General features: G+C 41.4%; 2 protein-coding genes across 2 annotated transcripts; both read right to left on the minus strand.

Annotated features, from left to right (window-relative positions):
• Positions 1–16,801: 16,801 nt before the first annotated feature.
• On the minus strand, positions 16,802–17,908 carry LOC149248562 (uncharacterized). The gene has a single exon (XM_089450432.1). The coding sequence runs from the start codon at positions 17,906–17,908 to the stop codon at positions 16,802–16,804; it is 1,107 nt and encodes a 368-aa protein (XP_089306558.1).
• A 445-nt stretch (positions 17,909–18,353) lies between these two features.
• On the minus strand, positions 18,354–19,507 carry LOC149248563 (uncharacterized). The gene is made up of 2 exons (XM_089450440.1): positions 18,538–19,507; positions 18,354–18,445 (listed from the first exon to the last, which is right to left on the minus strand). Exons 1-2 carry the CDS (start codon positions 19,505–19,507, stop codon positions 18,354–18,356), a joined length of 1,062 nt encoding a protein of 353 aa, XP_089306566.1.
• Between the last annotated feature and the right edge of the window lie 826 nt (positions 19,508–20,333).

Genomic DNA, 20,333 nt, shown 5'->3' on the forward strand with positions numbered 1-20,333 from the left:
GAGATTGCTATTAGTTGTGACTATACTTGTGCATGAGATCTTGCACAATCAATGGGATTGAGTTATGCCAATGAGGACTGCGCAGTGTGGGCCAATACCAAGGTAATTGTAGCTTGTGCTCACGTGATTTTCACTTTGGATTGTGTAGTGGAGGCAGGCAAAGCAGTGGAGGAGATTTGAACCTGTGACTTGTTCGGATCTGAGCTAGTTTTGTGTGTAATAGGTGAAGATAATATTGAGTACTTGTGAGGAGTATTGTACTATGTATTGTTACATGTTCTCAATCATTATAACATACAGATAGTGTGGGGTTTTCAGCTGTATGCTTTCCCCGGGTTACATACTGTGTTAACATGCGCATGCGATTGATGTTTAATTGTTTTTAATGCTGCTAAATTGATGATCAATGTAGAGGAGGTTATGTATTATGCATGTATTCCGCAATAGTGTATAATCGGGATAATCTCTGTGAATAAGTGCCATATTATTCAAAATTTCTACATGGTATCGGAGTTGTTGATCATCATATCTATTATTCAGGAAGTGTTTATGTTTTATTTCTTCAGGCAGAGTCTGTAATCGGGCCAGGTAGCCTCTGGATTCATCCTTCCTTTGGAAGGTGAGATATCCGGTAAAAGCCCATATAATCAATCTCTGTACGAGAAATACTTTGTTCTCGCGAATCTTAGATCAGAGGCGGTTGAGTTGTTGAGTTGGTGCAATTCGAATTTGCAGCAGTGTTTTCTTGGTATCAACGTGGCAATGTCTTTCAACGTATTACGATTGGAGTATGCTCTTGAAGGCAGCTCAAACTATATTGCATGGAAGGACAGGATGGAGGCAGTGTTAGATGATAACGGGCTGAAGGAGTTCATAAAGGATGATGTCCCAAAGCCTACTGATACTACGCAAGTTGATGCATGGAAAAAGAAGACAACAAAGTGTCGAAGGATTCTGTTGGAGGGCGTGAAGGATCACATTGTGTCCAGCCTGCATGGAAAGGCTTCTCCATACTTGATGTGGAAAGCGTTGAAAGATCTATTCCAAAGCAAGAGCGATCAGAGGAAGCTGGTGCTCAAGGATAGACTTAGAAACATCAAATGTGAGAAGGGAGACAGTATGCCCAAGTATCTCACGAAGTTCACTCAGTGCAGGGATGAGCTGGGAAGTGTGGGGGTGACTGTCGATGATGAGGACTTGGTGAGCTTGGATCTCCTTGGTCTTCTGAAGAGTTGGCATTCCTATCATGACTCTGTCAATGGTCGGGAGAAATTGCCAAGATGGGAGAGACTTTGGTCAGATCTTGTGCAGGAGGAGATCAGGCGGAATACCAGGGACGGATCTTCAGCAAAGGCATATGATGAAGAAAATTGCGCTTTGGCTACCAAAGCAAAGAAGGGGAAGGAGAAGGGTTCTCTTTCCGAATCCAGTTCTTCCAATGATGGGAAGAAGGTTGACAAAATGAAAGTGAGATGCTTTTGTTGTCATGAGTTGGGCCATTATGCTACTAATTTCCCAAAGAAGAAATCCAAGAAGGGATCCGGTGCAGGATCTGAAGCTGAGGCACTTGCTTCACAGTTTGAGTTGGATTTCACACTCTTCGCATGCATGGTTTCATCCATGGTGGGAAGTGGTTGGTTTCTTGACAGTGGAGCTTCTTTCCACATGACGGTGACAAATGTTTGTTCTGTACTTTGGAGGAGAAAGATCTCCAGATACTCATAGTGATGGGTAATGATGAGAAGTATAGTGTCTCAGGTGTAGGCACGGTTATTTTTCAAAGGGAGCATGGAGCTCGCCTTACCTTGACCGATGTCAAGTATGTACCAGGACTGAAGAGAAACTTGGTGTCAATCGCGATGCTAGAAGACAGAGGCTATGACGTAGTCTTCAGTAAGGGAAAGGTTTTCCTTAGACACATCATCACTAGACAGGTGAAGCAGATTGGTTCACGGGTTAAGAACCTGTATGCTCTTGAGGTTCAAGATGCATGCAAAGCCTTGAGCAGCGAGGCAACTGATGGAGACTTAGTGGTTGAGAGGGAGCGTATATTACCTCTCAACATGCAGAGCTAGAAGAAGTCTCAGACGATTGTGGAGGAGCCGCGATTGGTGCAGCAGCTTCAGGAGGTTGTGGAGCAGCCACAACAAGGGAAGTTGAGAGGAGATCGAGTAGAGACATCTACTCATGCAGAGACCTCCAGTAGGGGGAAACTTCGAGCCAGGTGGGCTGAGGGATCACATGCAGCCATACCTCTAGGTAGGAGGTGGGGCGATATAGAGTGATCGTCCCAATGAGGAGGGGCAAGATCCTTGAGGTACCCAACCTCTTAGATGAGACCTTGCTACGGGAGCCCCGATGTGGAGTAGCAGGAACTGACTGATTGGGTAGAGACAGATGCAGATGGAGTGGCAGAGAGAGCGACAGTGCAGGGAATCCCAGGACAGCGCATAGCTAGCAGGCTGCAGCAATGCGAGAGGCACAAGTGTTTTGCACAGTGCTAGGTGGCACAGAGAAGTGTGCAATGGTGCGAGATGCATGGAGATGTTGCAGTAGCGCAGATGTCAGAGAGGGATCACTTGTCAGTAGCAGGTAGAGCTTCAGCATCAGAGTATGTTCCTAGCCCAACAGAGTGGTCAGTTGGGAGTGTTTTTGTTCCAAGTGTTGTTGGAGGAAGTGGACCAGGCAAATGTGTTGCATGCAGAACATTCCAGAGTTGCCATATAGGGGTTGCAGATAATCCATATCTTGTTGAGAGGGAGTGTTGAAAATTCAACAAGATGAAGGAGCTTAGTGGAAAGGAGTCACCTTCACTAAGCGGGCCCGCAAGCTATTTTTGGCGCAAAGTCTATTTTTAGACTATGTCTATTTTTAGACATATGGATCATGGTCTATGAGTTGCAGGATGGTATTTGTGGATGATTGGTCATGTTGGTAAAAATAGATGGACTTCTATTTTTAGACATATGGGCGGAGTCTATTTTTAGACTGCCAGTTTAAAAATAGAACAGTCGAATATTATTAGCTCTTAATAATATTTGGACTATAAACATTATCTTATCCTCTTGGAGCACTTCAGTTTGAGCTACAGATGTGGCACATGCAGCTGTCAGAAGGAAATACGCTTTTCTTATGGGTCAGTTGAGCTATTGCATGCAGGACTTCAGTTAGAACTCATGTGGTTGAGTTTCGGTGGAGTTGATTGTGGAGTTGATGGAGTTGTGTTCAGTTTGACTTGGTTGAACTAGTTGTATTCAATCTAACTAAAGAATACTCTAGTAATGAGTTGTGTGAATTAAATATTAATTAATTCACTAATTATTAACTCATAAATTAACTCAAGAATACATCAGTTAACTCAGTGCATGGACATTCAGTGGAGATAGGTGTTAGAGGTTGAGATTGCTATCAGTTGTGACTATAGTTGTGCATGAGATCTTGTACAATCAATGGGATTGAGTTATGCCAATGAGGACAGCGTAGTGTGGGCCAATACCAAGGTAATTGTAGCCTATGCTCACGTGATTTTCACTTTGGATTGTGCAGTGGAGGCAGGCAAAGCAGCGGAGGAGATTTGAACCTGTGACTTGTTCGGATCTGAGCTAGTTTTGTGTGTAACAGGTGGAGATAGTACTGAGTACTTGTGAGGAGTATTTACTATGAATTGTTACATGTTCTCAATCATTATAATATACAGATAGTGTGGGGTTTTGAGCTGTATGCTTTCCCCAGGTCACATACTATGTTAATGTGCACATGCGATTGATGTTTCATTGTTTTTAATGCTGCTAAATTGATGATCAACGTAGAGGAGGTTATGTATTATGCATGTATTCCGTAATAGTGTATAATCGGGATAATATATGTGAATAAGTGTCATATTATTCAAAATTTCTACATGGTATCGGAACTGTTGATCATCAGATCTATTATTCAGGAAGTGTTTACATTTTATTTCTTCAGGCAGAGTCTATAATCGGGCCAGGTAGCCTCTGGATTCATCCTTCCTTTGGAAGGTGAGATGTCAGGTAAAAGCCCATACAGTCAATCTCTGTACTAGAAATACTTTGTTCTGACGAATCTTATATTAGAGGCGGTTGAGTTGTTGAGCTGGTGGAATTCGAATTTGCAGCAGTGTTTTCTTGGTATCAATGTGGCAATGTCTTTCAACAAATTGCGATTGGAGTATGCTCTTGAAGGCAGCTCAAACTATATTGCATGGAAGGACGGGATGGAGGCAATGTTAGATGATAACGGGTTGAAGGAGTTCATAGAGGCTGATGTCCCAAAGCCTACTGATACTACGCAAGTCGATGCTTGGCAAAAGAAGACAGCAAAGTGTCGAAGGATTCTGTTGGAGGGCGTGAAGGATCACATTGTGTCCAACCTGCATGGAAAGGCTTCGCCATACTTGATGTGGAAAGCGTTGACAGATCTATTCCAAAGCAAGAGCGATCAGAGGAAGCTGGCGCTCAAGGATAAACTCAGAAACATCAAGTGTGAGAAGGGAGACAGTATGCCCAAGTATCTCACGAAGTTCACTCAGTGAAGGGATGAGCTGGGAAGTGTGGGGGTGACTGTCGATGATGAGGACTTGGTGAGCTTGGATCTCCTTGGTCTTCCGAAGAGTTGGCATTCCTATCATGACTATGTCAATGGTCGGGAGAAATTGCCAGGTTGGGAGAGACTTTGGTCAGATCTTGTGCAAGAGGAGATAAGGCGGAATACTAGGGATGGATCTTCATCAAAGGCATCCGATGAAGAAAATTGTGCTTTGGCTGCCAAAGCAAAGAAGGGGAAGGAGAAGGGTTCTCTTTACGAATCCAGTTCTTCCAATGATGGGAAGAAGGTTGACAAAACGAAAGTGAGATGCTTTCATTGTCATGAGTTGGGCCATTATGCTACTAATTGCCCAAAGAAGAAATCCAAGAAGGGATCCGGTGAAGGATCTGAAGTTGAGGCACTTGCTTCACAGTTTGAGTTGGATTTCACACTCTTCGCATGCATGGTTTCATCCATGGTGGGAAGTGGTTGGTTTCTTGACAGTGGAGCTTCTTTCCACATGACCGGTGACAAATGTTTATTCTGTACTTTAGAGGAGAAAGATCTCTAGATACTCATAGTGATGGGTAATGATGAGAAGTATAGTGTCTCGGGTGTAGGCACGGTTATTTTTCAAAGGGAGCATGGAGCTTGCCTTACCTTGACCGATGTCAAGTATGTACCAGGACTGAAGAGAAACTTGGTGTCGATCGCGATGCTGGAAGACAGAGGCATTCAACCATAGACAAAAGAAGGTGATTCTTTTATGGAGGCTTGGAGTTAGCTCGAGGATGAGTTAGTGTTAATGTAGGGGAAGTGCACCCAATGAGGTACATGGCTCAGGAAGAGTGATGGAGGTTATGTGGACATGTGGTAGAGGGGTCTGGACAAACCTTGTGTAGCTACATCATCTTGGATACCTTATGGAACATATTGAAATCTATGGTTATGGTTTCATCCCTTGAAAATTTGGTGAATTGGGATTTTGAGATGAAACCCTATGTTGCACTTGTCGAAGTCAAGAAGAAAAGGAAACACCATGCCTTAGGGGACATCCTTGTGTGATGCATACTTGTTGGATCTCTTTGGTGTGAGCTAGGATTTTCTCGGGTTTCCTTAGCTAGGGTCTTGCAAAGATAAATGATTGTACTAGCCTTGTGATAAAACTATCATATGTACATGAAATTCATCCTTATGCATATTAATGAATTTTTCAACTACCAATATCTGTGTAAATTGCATATTTCAATTTCAATCATCTTTGTTCCTCATGGTTTGTAATTTCTTGTTATACATGTCTTGTTGATTTGACACAGGTATAGGGTGATTATGTTAAGTGATTTAACATTGTGATTGAATAAGATAAGGGTCATTTTATTGTTGTATTTAAAATTGTAAAAGAGTGTTTTCATATTTGGTTTATGCATGATAAGATTGCTCTAGAGGCCTAAAGCTTGTCAAACCAATTTGCCATCTTTTCTCTCAGATTTCCTAGATGTTTGGGGTTGTTGACAACTGAAATTTTGTCCATTGTCCTATTATTTTAATTATATTTTGTAATATCCCTAAGGTTGAATATCCATAGGGTTAAGATTTGGGAAACTTCTAGGATAGAGCTGGATTTTTTGTTTTGCATTAACTACCATTTTTCCTTAAATTTCAACATGGAATTGGAGCTTTTGTGGTTGAGACCACTCTAGGTATAAGAGGGAGCTTGTATTTCAATTGAAGTTTTCTTGGGAGAGGTCCATGACCTTGCTTGAGGTTGTTAGATATGATAACATATGGTGTTTGAGATGAGCACTTGCACTTGTGAGAGGTCACTACCCCAATTTCTCTTGTGATAAAGGATGATCGATCTGCTACAATGATGATTGTTATGGTTTTATTTTTTGTGGGTGAGATGCCCACTATAACCTGTTGTAGGTGGTTGATTTGTATTAATAGATGCCAATATTTTGTTACCTGTGATAAGTGGAGAAACTTCTTCATATTCTTGGTTTTCCAGGATGGATATAGCTTTGGTCTCTTACTTCTCCACTAACATTGTGTCTAATGTTGGATCATATGCATACAATTGAGATTTTAAGACATATGACATGTGATAGGTCATTATTCATCGTACTTTGATAATTATAGGGAGGCATGTGTGGGAATCTTGGTGATGATGCTACTCACTCAATGAGAGGAGTTGGCTATATTTCCTTCCAAACAACTTTAGGTGATGTTCTTGAGTTGGGTAATGTTGTATTTGTTCTTGGATTAAATAATAATCTTCTTCTAGTCTTGTATGATGGATGTACAATGGGTAGTTGCTTTCAAGGGAGAACAATGCACCATCGATGATTCTAGTTTTTGAGGTAGTCTAAGGACTTTGGCTACAAGGGTGAAAGAGGGCAAGTTTTATAATTTACCTAATGATTCAATGACACTATTTTAGTCTAGTGAAGGCTAAATGAGTTGTTTAGTTTTGAGGAGAGAGCATGTCATCAATGAGGGGTGATATACCTTTTAAGAGATATGCTAGTAAAATTTCATTGGTTTGTTCTAACCACAATCCTTCCAATACTCATGAGGACAATACGAATGATATCTTGATGGAGGATGATGAGCATTGTAGAGTATAATGATGGGGCTGATGGATTATCCTAGATAGAGGGAGTTGATCACGATGTTATTCTTGCTTCAATATTCTTTAGGGATGAGGGAGTTGACCTAATTTAGTTTTTTTTTTTTTTTTTTGCCAAAGGATTTGAGGTGCATGAGAGGGATTTCCTTGATAACAAACTATTGATAATTTTTCATATGTTGTTACTTTTACTACTAGTTTAGTGCTTTAGGATCGAGAGTTGACTTCAATATAGTTATATATTTATTACTTCAATAGATGTGATCCACTTGTTGTGATCTTGTATGGAGAGATGGTTATCTTTACATGACGTATTAGATAATTCATGATGCAGTGTTCATTGATTTTGGCCCATGCTAATGACTTGGAGGACGTTGGAGTCTGGTAGGTTGCTTATGTTCGAGGGTTATATTCCTTCATATTAGCAGGTGGTTAATATCCTTTAGAAGACAAAGATGCTATGGTAGCATAGATAATAGTTTCTTTATAGGAGACAATGGTTGATTCTAGGACCACAACTGCTACATATTTGTAGGTGGGAAATTTGGTGGAGTTGCAAAGGGAGTTAACAAGTGTTAGTGTAAATACTTAACACTTTCCTCATAAAGAGGGAATGTCATCTTATGGGTTGCTCTGAAAGTGTTTGCACCATGGTTGGTGGCGCTTTGTGAAATTTGGTGTACATGGTGTATGTTCATCCCCTTGATGGTTTGAAATGGATTCACATGGTTGATGGGCTCATGATGGATTGACACATTAAAGATGGCTTAGTTGATGGTTGCCCGACCTTGGTTAAGTGCTTGGTTGTCATTATTCCCTCGGTATTGGAGTTCTCTTGTTAGCTTGGGTGATGTCCTTCATGATTGCCACATGGAGAGGGTTTCTTTCTTGGAGAACACCCTACTCATGAGCTTGTGTGATGCATGCTTGCTAGATCTCCTTGGTCTAAGCCATGGTATTAACTAGCTAAGATTTTTGGAGAGCTAGAGAATTGTACTAATTATGTGCCAAGGCTATGGTATGTACATGAGCCACCTTTTTGCATATTACTAAAGTTTTTAGTTGTCCAATACTTGTGTAAGCTGTAGATTTGATTTTCAACAATCAATATTCTTCATGGTTTGTAATTTCTAGTTGTATGTCTTATTGGTTTGAGACGAGTAAAGTGTGATTATGTTAAGTAATTTAATATTATAATTGAAGAATATAAGGGTTGTTTTAATGTTGTATTTACAACTATAAACAAATGTTTTAATATTTGGTTTATGCATGAGAAGGTCACCCATGAGAGGTAAAATTTGTTAGTGTTAACACTCAAGTTGTCCCCTGGCTCCTAAGAGATACGGCCGAGGTAACCACAAACCAATCTTTGGATTGCAGGTCCTAGCCTACCTGCAATCAGAGAGGGCTCTCTCTTTATAATTTAGCTTTGTTTTGGTGTGATTTTAGGCTAGTTATGATGTACATGTTTTGTTTTAAGTTTGGTGGGATGGATGATGCTTTCAGACAGAGTTGGCATGCAGAGTGTGAGAAGTTCAGACCATTGGGCAATGGAGTCAAGGATTATGGGCTGCTGGATGTGTTTTCTTTGGTAAAGAAGGGATTACAGAGCAAGATAGCTAAACAAGGAACAATTTTCAAGCTGGAATAAGGATGAAATGGAGGTCAGGGAATGAAAGGCAACTAAGTAGCTTTCATTATGCTAACAGAGGGAAAATGAGAGAATATTATCTAGGAGCAATTAAGGATTCCTAAACAGCATTCATATATGAAAGAATTAGTGTAAATATGAGCAATGAAGGATTCACATTCATGCCTAATTCTGAAGAAAACATAGAAAAATCACAGAAATTGAGCACAGAGTACAGCAAAGTAAAGTCTGAGCTATTCTTCTTTTCTGCAACTTAGATCATGATACATGGATGATATAGTAAACATAGAAACTGAAAGACAAGTAAGAAAGACTTATTGATCCATGTAGTAGCACGAGAATTCTGTAACTTATTCTTCAGCCATCAAATCCACAACCAGCCAGTTCATAAGCAATGCATTCCAGCAATCTTTGTTCATAAAAGTTCTCAAGTTTACAGCGCAAGTCCATAATGACTTTTATCAACCAACCAACCCTTAAAACATTGTTTGGGGAGGTATTTATAAGAAAAACATGTACAAACAAGATCTGATAAAAGATCTGAGAGAAAATATCTAAGATAACCTAACTTATCCTACAAGCAAGAATAAAAATATCTAGCATAAGTTGCGCTGGAGGCAGCTCCATTAAAACTTGGCTTAAAGACGTCCTTGGTAGCTGTGTGTTGTCTATTCTGCAATAACTATTCTTTGGCGTTTGATCCGCTGCTCTTAGTCGGCTCTGATTCTCATTAACTCTGATCTGATTTGGCTTTTAATAGCTTTTAACTCTGTACTGATACTCTTTGACTTTGCTTGATCCTATTTAATGTTTATCTGCTTTGGCTTTAACTCTCCACTGATACTCTTTAACGCTCTGCTGAACTGATACTCTTTAACTGCACTGCCTTTGCTTTGCCGTTGTTTTGGCAAAAAAGAACTGCTATTATGTCTTCTTGTTGCTTTCTGCGGGCTTTAGAAGTGTTTCGGCATTGGCCGATCAAAACTTTATTAAAAAAGGAGGAGGATTGTATAATGGCGGAGGATTGTTCACTGGTAACTTGTGCTGAGGCCGCAAGCTCGCTGTCCGGAGCTATTCTGCTTAGAGGCGGTCGAAAATGGCTGAAAATGCTATCTGGTCCCTTTGCTTTTGGAGCGCGCAGAAGCGATGAGCAAAAACATAAGAAAAAGCCTTTTTACCCCTAAAATGGGCAAAAACGACTTTACATAGGAAATTGATGCTTTGCGGGGCGGGAGCGATCACTTTTGAAGAAAATAGAAATGATTAAACGCGGTTCGTTGGATCAGACAAGGGCAGATCCAACAGCTGAGAAGAAGTTGCAATATCGCATCGGGGGAGTGGCAATGGGTCATGAATATATGGGATATGTGTTATTGCGATGCGCGATAGCGATATCGCATCGGGGATGAATGGGAGGAAGTTTTAATATTTGCGCGATGAGCGATAGCGAAATGGGCTTGCGATATGGAGCGATGCGATAGCGATATCGCATCGGCGGGGGACAAACGATATGCAATAAAGTGGCAATGCGATGGTGCGATAGCGAAAAAGCGATAAACGTTTTACGATAAATATATGATTTGCGGTAAAAGATGGATTTACGGTAAAAACATGTGTTTGCGGTAAAAGCAAGGTTTTGCGGAAAAACTGAGAAATGCGGTAAAACATATGATTTACGATAATGCGGTGATATGCATAAAAGTGGAGATTGCGATAGTGCGACGATTAACAATGCGATAGATTGGCGATTAACGATGGCTTGCAATAGCCATATTGCATCAGATACAATAGCGATATCGCATCGGGGGAATGCATCGGCGAACAGAAATATGGGCATATAAACATTGCAATATGCGATTGCGAAATCGCATCGGAGGGTTGTCATCGGGGAAATCACAGAGGGGGGCCAACACTTGTGACTGCGATCTCCGACTGCGATATCGCATCGGAGGGGGTCAGGATGGATCGGAGGAAGGTTTTTTAGATCGGAGGGGGGTTTTTATGCATCAGAGGGGGGTTCTTACTAAGTTTCAAGTAAACTTAGTAATTCCCAAGAACAATACTTATGGTTATATTTCAACCAAAGGCGAGGATATGTATTTATGTGGGATTTTTATCATATTTTTAATACGGGGAGGGGAAAATAATATGGGATTTATATAATAAAGTCAGGAGTTAATATGATTTTTGAGAAGAAAGCACTAAGTATAATAAACTTAGGCTTGTAAAGGGGAAAAAGGATTTATACAAAAACTATCAAATGTTTTTATGGAATGAGATGAGTAATGCAGTGATATTAAGCAGATCTTAATATCTCTGGGGGAAATTAGTAAATGATTTGGGGAAAGGATGAAGGGGAAGTTAGTCATGCCTCACTTGAGCTGCTCCAAGGGAATATGCCTCTATACCTGTGATTGAAGTAGATTTAACACTTTGAAACACAAAATTTATCACAATTCTTCATTCTGCAACCTCAAAACTGCCTACCCAGCCTACTTTCCTAACATTTTTTCTTCTCTTTGCTTGGGTGCACTTAGACTAGAAAACCCGATTTTCTTCTTTTCTTTTACCTGTCCTCCTATCTAAATCTATCCTTATTTCTTCCATGGGCTCAGATTAAGCTGTTGAGCACCCTTGTTTCTCTACCTATCTAATAATCTGCCAAGATTAAACAGGTTGGACAGATTTTCATTCTCTATCTCTAAAACAAGAAATTTAAACCTAGAGAGGCCAAGATTAAGCTGTTTGGCCTTCCTTTAACTGTGAAATACTTCAAAAATGGAATAGTAGTGGCATTTGAGCTAACACACTTTCCTGGCCTTTTAATTGGGGTTCATTTCTTTTATTTATCTCTTTGGCCAATTGATTCTTTTTGCCCTTTGATTTTTCTTTTAGGGCATACCCTCTTTACATTTTTTAAATTTTTGATTTTCTTGGAAATATGGAACCTTTGCAGCATGGAAAGAATGACATATTTGGCACTTACACAGTCAATCATGAAATATGAAACCTATTGGTATAGGAGGCTAACAGTTAGAACAAATTTGGCATCTTTCCCTTGGATTACCCTGATGTTCAAGGTTGTTTAGGGTTGAAATATTGTCCCCTACGATTGTTGTTTTAATTATATCACATAACAACCCTAAGGTTGAAATTCACAAGGTTAAGATCTAGAAAATATTTAAGATAAAGGTGAATTTTATGCTTTGAATTAAATGTCACTCTCTAAAAACTTCGCCAGAAGCTATGCTTGCGAAGAGTTTTTCATAATAAATATCAATGTGGAAATGGTATTTTAGATTGCTATTGTTATAATGTACATTTATGCCCATCAAATACATAACCTTTAACATTACCACTATTAATAGAATTTGAGCATTAAAAAACAAGACAATAAAAACATCAATAAATAAGAAACTTACCATGGAAAATCACTCATTCAAGGGATAACTTTATACTAACCCTACTAAGAGATTATAGTGTTCTGAAACACACTATCCACATAGAGATTGTTTTATGCTTTAATGAGTTAAACATATTCACTGCCAAGGTTTTTTAACCATTAACTCTTATGTGGCTTTTGCCCTTCCATAGGATATTAGGCACAGAGTGATGAGAAAGAATTCTCTTCACCAATTTAAGAAAACTGTCTACACTATACTTTACCTCTATTCTAATTTTTTGCATGTTATTTTAAAAAGTGGTTTAGAGACTTAGTCAATTATGATTAAAGGTATTAACCTATTAAAAACTTCATTATTTAATATATTAAGGACTTAGCAAACTATTATAATCACCAATTGACTTTACATTAAATGTCTTCTTTTTACTCCCCAAGACAAAGTCACTTTTATTGCTTAATATTGTTGTGGCTTCCATTTGCTTTAGTGGTCTTGCCAACTATTGGGCTTCCACTTGGGTTAAGATGAAGTTACATTATAGATGTTATATTTCACAATTTACTTAGCATTTAAAATTCAACTATAAGTGTATTTATTGATTTATTTATCTATTTATACATAATGCTTAAGGGTCCATAACTATACCATACAAACTTGGTTTTTAGTGTTTTTTGGCTTGTTTTGAAGATCTCTATGTATAGAAACTCAGAAGGCCACCAATCAAAACAAATGGCCCAACCAAATTTTTATAGAATTATTAACCTTTGAACTAGTAAGTTATTTTAGCGGCTACAACCACCCTCCAAATTTTTGCCTTAGCCTGTTTTGGAGCCTCCCTACCAACCTTACACAACACTTTGTCTTGCTTCGTCAAGTACTCAAGCTTCAGTGCTTTCCTCGCACAAAGGCAACCTGTCGATCACAGTTGATCCATTTCCCTCATATGCTGCTCATCCAGACTTGGTCCAGCTACAGGCTGAGAAGCTTCCCAATGAAATTTGCACATTTCTGGAGGGCAACCAGCCTTCCCTCGAGGAATTGCGCAATTCCCTTTGACAACTTGCTGGGCTCCAGGATTGTGCAATCCTGCCAGCTAACCCTCCCAACAGGATTTGTGCAATTTTTCCCATCAGCAGGTTGTTCAGCCCAGGATTTGCGCAAATATGGGCAGCAGTTAGCTGCTGTACCCAGAAATTGCACAATCCCCTTGGGCAGTCAGCTCAGCTTACAACAAAAAATGCACATTTTTCTCCAGCAGTCGAGTAGTCGCTTGCATGTGCAGCTGAGTTAACCGGTTCCCTCTGGGACCAAGCAAAACAGACTTGCATGCATAGGTTGCTTCTCCCAAGGTAGCATGCAAAGGCATCCCTTGTTTTAGGGATCTATGTTTAGCAATTGGAGGTTACATGCAAGGAGCAATTCTGAAACCTTCCACCAAGTGTCGCTTCCCCTAGATTCGTGGCATGCACGTCACAACCTCGATATTATCAAAACTCATCAACCAGCCATTGCATAACTCATTCCTCACATCAACCTTGCAACTCTAACATCCCACATCACTTTTAGGAGTGGTCGTCACATTCAACTTAGTTGTTTTGGGGTAAGCCTGCTTCCCATGCCTTGTGCTACATTTCTGTCGCTTTTTGTGTTTTCGCTTATGGGAGTACTATTTGTTTGATTTCTTTGAGAGCTTGCTGCCATTTACATGTATCCTAGCTTTTTCTAGCTCTGTTTCAGTCTTCGTTGCTATCTCACTGCTGTCGCATGCATGAAATTGTTTTGCATGGACGTTCTCCCAACCAGCGGACTGCCTCACCCACATGCATGTTGATTTATTTGTCGAATCTTTCATTCATGTTTTTCATGCACTATTAATCACTTATGCTATCACTTAGTGTCGACATGCATTCATTGACTTACTTGCTTTCAGTTGCGCGTCTGCGAGTCGGGCCAATCTTGCCCCAGGCTTTGCCTTCACCAAGGCTGAATTGCACAATCTGGGAAAGAAAGACTCACCTTCCTCTCCAGATTTGCGCATTCTTGCCCAACACTAGACTCCAGGACTGTTTTGCACATTTCTGGAGGACAGTGGCTGCTTGGCCCAAGAAATTACGCAAATCTATCCCTGGGCCAACAGTCCTTCCCTGCTGGAATTGCGCATTAAGCAATCCCAACAGTCAGCAGGCAGATTGGACTATGCATTGCACAGTTCCAGCAGTCAGTCAGTCTCACAATAGCCTGGACTGTGCCTTGTGCAGTCTTGGCAATCTGTCTCCCGACCTCCCGACCGAAATTGCGCAACTTTCATGATCATTCACCCAGGTATGTTGCAAGTCTGTTCTCATGCTCATTTTAGTTTTCGATTGACAGATTGCTTACTATGAGTGTTTCCATGTCTCCAGGTATCACAGGTGTTCATCTGCCTCTCAGCAGTACAGGTACAATGGTTTCCAAGAGAGCAGAGACGAAGACACCGTTCAGAGCACACTTGGGGATGCAGTCAATCAAGTGTCCATGGGCTTACCTACTCATAAAGACATCAAGTTGTTTGTGGACAAGGACATCAAGCAGCAGCATCACAACGAGCAGCATCATGAACAACAACTAAAGGAAGCATACTGAATGTAGCGAATGCAAGAGGAAGGTTGTTGACAACATAGAGGCAGAGCAAAGTTGCAAGATCAAGCAGATCCACTGATAATGAAAGCAACTTTGGAGACTCAGGCTATGAAGTGACGGCGCGACATGAAGATCACGCGAAGGCAGAAGATGGAACAAAGAAGGAGTTGCATGTGTTGAAGCAACAACTCAGGAAGAACATGAAGCTACACAGACAGTCCAATGAGTTGCAGTAGGAACCGGAACAACAATGGGCGCAACATGCACTTGCGGATGAAACTGTGCCAGTACGAGTTAAGGATCCATCCCAGTAGCTGACACAGATCAAACATGGTGAGCAATGTTGTTGATCACATGCAAGGGATCCAACAACATGCATGTCGTTGAGCGCACGCATGCAATCCAACCCATTCAACACACTCACTAAGGCAAAGACAAGAAGCAAGTCCAACTGGGGCTGAACATGTACTTCGGCAAGTTGATGTGCATGACCACCAACACACACTTGAAAATCAACACAGACACTATGTGTTAGCCTCCTATTGCAATAGGTGTTCATATTTAATGATTGACAGTTGAAAGTGCCAAATATGTCATCTTTTCTTTTTTCCACTGGAAAAATCCGTAATTTTCATTAAGTAGAGAAAATTACATATTGTATATGCAGTAGCATATGCTCTAATCAGAGTCTTCTATTCAGAAACACCACGCAAGGTGATCTGGCATGAGAAACCAAAAGCAGTTTATATAGACAGTTAACAGTCTAGCTAATATACGCCTGTACATGACCACGCAGGGTCCATTATCAAAATATGTCCATTCTAAATGAATCAAAATTTTACAAAATATATTAGACTTCAGATATTGTCAATTTCAATGTTCTGATCAGGGACTATTGTCCCTCTGATATCGCTGATCTATATATGGACTGTGGTAATATCGGTATTCCTCAGTCCCTCGATGTTCCAATATTAACCATTCACCTCTGGGAAGTAGCGTGGCCTCCTTGGATAATTGATCAGCGCTGCAGTTATATTCCCTGTATATGCGAATACAAGAGATATGGTTAAATGTTGCCTTGAAAGTATGTGCTTCATACAATATGTTATTGAGTGTGTGTATGTGACATATTGAAGAATGATTGAACCAATTCACAATATTCATTGAATCCCCAAATATGTTGAGATGTAAACACTGATGTCCCAGAGAGAAATGTAGTAAGTGGCGTAAGATCATGAGCTCTGCAAAGTTGTTGGTGCTTGCACCAAGCCCCAGCTTGACTTTGAATCTATGGTGTTCACTGATGTGGAGTACAAAGCCCCCCCACAACCGTTTTGATTTGCGGCCCCATCGAAGAAGGCCCAAGGGACAGATTTGTCTATGATTGGGGGTGGATTTATGTGCCTCTCCCTAGGGGGGGTAGGGTCGGGTAGTTCAAGGTATGAGGAGATGATGCCAGCTTCTGTGCGAGGCCAACAAACAGCCTTGTTATCAAAGATATGTCTGTTGCGGACCTTCCATATATGCCAGTTAACCGCTAAGGGCAGGTTCAGTAGCTTTGATCCTGAGTGTCTACGAATCCAGTCTTCCCATGCACTTTGTATGTCATCTCCGGTCCAAGATCCAGCAAATCCAATAGAGGAGGACATGTTATGCCAGAGGGAGCGAATTGATGTGCAGTGTAAGAAGAGGTGTACAGTTGATTCCGATGCCGCTTTGCACAGTATACACCAAGATGGTCCATATAGCGCTCTGTGGGTTAGATGCTCTCCCGTAGGCACGTATCTTTAAGAACACACCAGAAGAAAAGCCTGATATGTGGAGGTGTAGTCAGCTTCCAGATATCTTGCCACCAGTTCAATATCAAATCGGGTTTTTATGTTGTATGAGGGTACAGTATCCAGGCGTTAGTGTGTATATACCATTTTCTGCCAAACACCAAACTAGTTCATCAGGCCCCTATTTAATTCGGATATGCGATTCAGATAAAGTTGAGATATATTCGAGCCACTCATGGTGCCACTGTGGAGGGAGATCGAGCTGTATTGTTGACTTCCATGCCTGTGAGAATATATCAGTTTTATGTTGATCTGCGATGTTCGCAAAAACCTTGATCTCCCGTGCATGTAGGTGCCTGATGAGATCTCCACTAAGTATATGTCTTCCCCCACTTCCTATCCACGGGTCTAGACCAATCCTACCTAGAGAGCCATCATTGATTCTCCAAACCAAATGGTCTCGTATGTGAGGGAGGGAATGGATCAGTGCCTTCCACACCGATGAGCATCCCCTTGTCTGCCATGTTGGTAATCTGATCCAGTCCATTAAGCTCTGAGGCCATATGTATTTATGGTATGAAATTTGAGCCCAGAGATTCTGACTTGTCATTAGTGACCAGCCCATTTTTGCAGCGATTGCTTGTGCGAAGTAGGGAAGGTCCTTGAGCCCCCAACCGCCCCATTTCTTTGGTAGGGCGATCTTTTGCCAACTTATCCAGGCAAATAGTCTTTTGTCCTGATTGCCATTCCAGAGATATCTGTTACAGAGTTGTTTTAAACGCCCTAGAATGTTCCACGGGATCCATGCAAGTGCTATCCAAAAGACCGGAGTGGCCTCCAATACTGATTTGATAAGTGTCAGTCTACCTGCCCTTAATAAGTATCTGAGACTCCAAACAGCGAGTCTCTTTTCCAACTTTGTAACCAGCCAAACCCAATCAACAATTCTTTGGCAAGTGGGTTTGAGCCAGTACCCCAAATATTTGAGGCCTCTGTCCAAAGGGTGAATGCTGTAGGGAAAAACCTGCTGTGCAAAATGAGATTCCTGTACTGTTGTGCGAGCAAAAGTGATAGTGGATTTAGTGTGATTTGCGAGCATACCTGTGGCGGAGGAGAAGAGGAGGAGTATTTTGGAAAAGTTTCTGGAGTCCCGAATACTACCATCCAACAGTATAAGAACATCATCCACAAATAGCAGATGAGTGAGAGAGCAATCATCTGAGGTCTTAAGCCCACGGATGTCACCATTCCTTTTTGCAGAGGCAATGAGCCGACTAAGACCTTCCATGACAATTAGAAAGAGTAGAGGAGACAGTGGACAACCTTGCCTCAGTCCTCTTTCCGAGTGAAAAAAAGGTGAGGCCGAGCCATTAATGAGAATGCTGAAGGATGGGGATGTAATGCAGGCGATAATCCAAGTGATGTAATTGTGGGGGAATCCAAGGTGGATGAGAAGCATCTTGATGTAAAGCCAACTGACGCGATCAAAAGCTTTGGATAGGTCAATTTTGAGAATGATACTCTTGAGGTGCTTTGACCAGATAGAATGGATGGCTTCTTGTGCCGAACCAATGGCTTCATGAATCTGTCTGGAGTCTAGGAAAGCAAATTGTTGAGGGGCTATATGTCTTGATAGAATCGGTCTGAGATGGTTGGCTATGGTCTTGGAGATGATCTTGTACAGGCAGTTGCATAAAGAGATAGGTCTATAATCATCAAAAGAAGATGGGGAATCAGATTTTGGAATAAGAGCTATGAAGGTCGAGTTTATGGCATGATAAATGGATCCCGAGACCCTGCTCTCCTCCACAACCTTCAGTAGATCCTGCCCCAGGATTTCATAAAATGCCAGATAGAATTCAATGGTCCATCCATCCGGGCCTGGACTCTTATCTTTTTTGAACCATTTTAAAATACCTTCAAGTTCCCCAGAAGTAACCGGTGCATTTAGCTCATCTGCATCATCCTCCTCAACAAATCTCGGAAAATGACTCGCTACATTGATAATATCAGGAAGATTTGCATCACGGGGGCTTTTGTAGATAACTCTAAAATGTGTGATGCCAAGGTGTGCAAGCTTATTAAAGGAGTCAGCCATGTCTCCCTCAGGCGTAGGGAGTTTCCAAATGGTATTTGACACCTTTTGTCCTTTGGCATAGCTGTGAAAAAACTTCGAATTATCGCCCCCTGCTTGTAACCAAATAGCTCTACTCCTCAGTCGCTGGGATTCTTCGCGCTCCTTTAGTATATTAGCCTTCTGGTGTTCCAATTCAATCAATCGACCCTTGTCCTTTGTTGAGATGAATCCCAGGCCTCGATCATCAGTTATAGTACCCAACTCTGATTCAATATGGGTGAGTTGAGAGGTTTCCCGTGCTTGCTTTTCCTTGGCCCAATTAATGGAAAGGTGTTTGATCTCTGAGAGATTTTTGCAGAACCCTTTTGCGAGTGACTCTTCTACATGAATGGGATGAGCAAGCCAGAACTCAGAGATCATCTTAATATATGACGGGTCTCTCAGCCAGGTGTGATTGAATTTGAAAGGGGCGTTTGGTTTCTTAAAAGGCCCCTGAATTTCTAGATATATAGGCGAGTGATCTGATATGCCACCTGAGCCCACCCATTGCTTGTAATGATGCAGCTGATGAAGGAGTGGATCTTTCATGATGAATCTGTCAAGCTTGCGAGCCAATGCTGCATCTCCCACCCTTCTGTTTCTCCAAGTAGGAAGGAGTTTGTGCATGGGGATATCTACAAAGTTTGTCTGCTCTAACAGATTAGACATATAATATGTAATAGAGTCTATTTGTGCCGTCGATCCCCATGATTCCCTGAACCCTAGTGAAAAATTGAAATCTCCTCCGATTATAGTCTTTTCCCCATCCATGAGGGAGAGATGTAGAAGTCGCTGCCAGAATTGTTCTCTTTGATAACATGGGGCATATACATTCACAATCCTAAGGTTCATGCCTAGATCAGCAGTGAAAAAATCCAGACCTAGATAACCAATCCCCCCCAAGTAGCTTCAACCTTAATAGAGCGAGGGTTTACTCTGATGGCCAGACCACCGGATTAACCAGCAGCATCTAGGGCTATAAAGGACCAACCTGGTGTCAGAGATTGAAAGGTTTGAGAGATTTGTTCAGCTGAACAAAGTGTTTTTTGAAGCAGAATAATATCAATAGATTCAGTCTCGATGAGACGCTTCATGGCTAGTTTCTTGGGGGCACTAGCCAGCCCTCTGTAGTTATAAGATAAGCACTTCATGGAGGGACACTACGTGGGGTATATCCTGCTCTAAGGACCCCGTCAATAGTGGATTGCCGACTAGAGACGACCTCCGCCCCTGCTTTCTTAATAGCCTTTGAGAGATCAGTCTTCCTGCCTCTGGTTGGCAGGGGTCCGACTCCCGGCAGAGTAATACCAAGACCAGACTGGTGGACCGACAATTCTTTGGTATGAGATCTGGACCGAAGGAAGTATGGATGAGGGGGAGAGGCCTCAGAGGAATATCGGGGGGAGGATGATGAGGTGGGAGAGGGCAATGAGGGACCAGTGGTGGCAATGATGGGAGGAGATGGCACAGAACATGGAGCCTGAGATGTTTGGTAGGAGGTACCTGCTACATTAATAATATGATCAGTAATAGAGAGAGAGGGGTTTAGAGGAGTACCCGAGGCTGATACCGCTCCAGCTGCAGAGCGAGCCCTGGT

The sequence above is a fragment of the Pinus tabuliformis genome, chromosome 7 (genome assembly GCF_031772625.1).
Source record: "Pinus tabuliformis cultivar Carrire ecotype Pingquan chromosome 7, CPIR1, whole genome shotgun sequence".
Taxonomy (NCBI): domain Eukaryota; kingdom Viridiplantae; phylum Streptophyta; class Pinopsida; order Pinales; family Pinaceae; genus Pinus; species Pinus tabuliformis.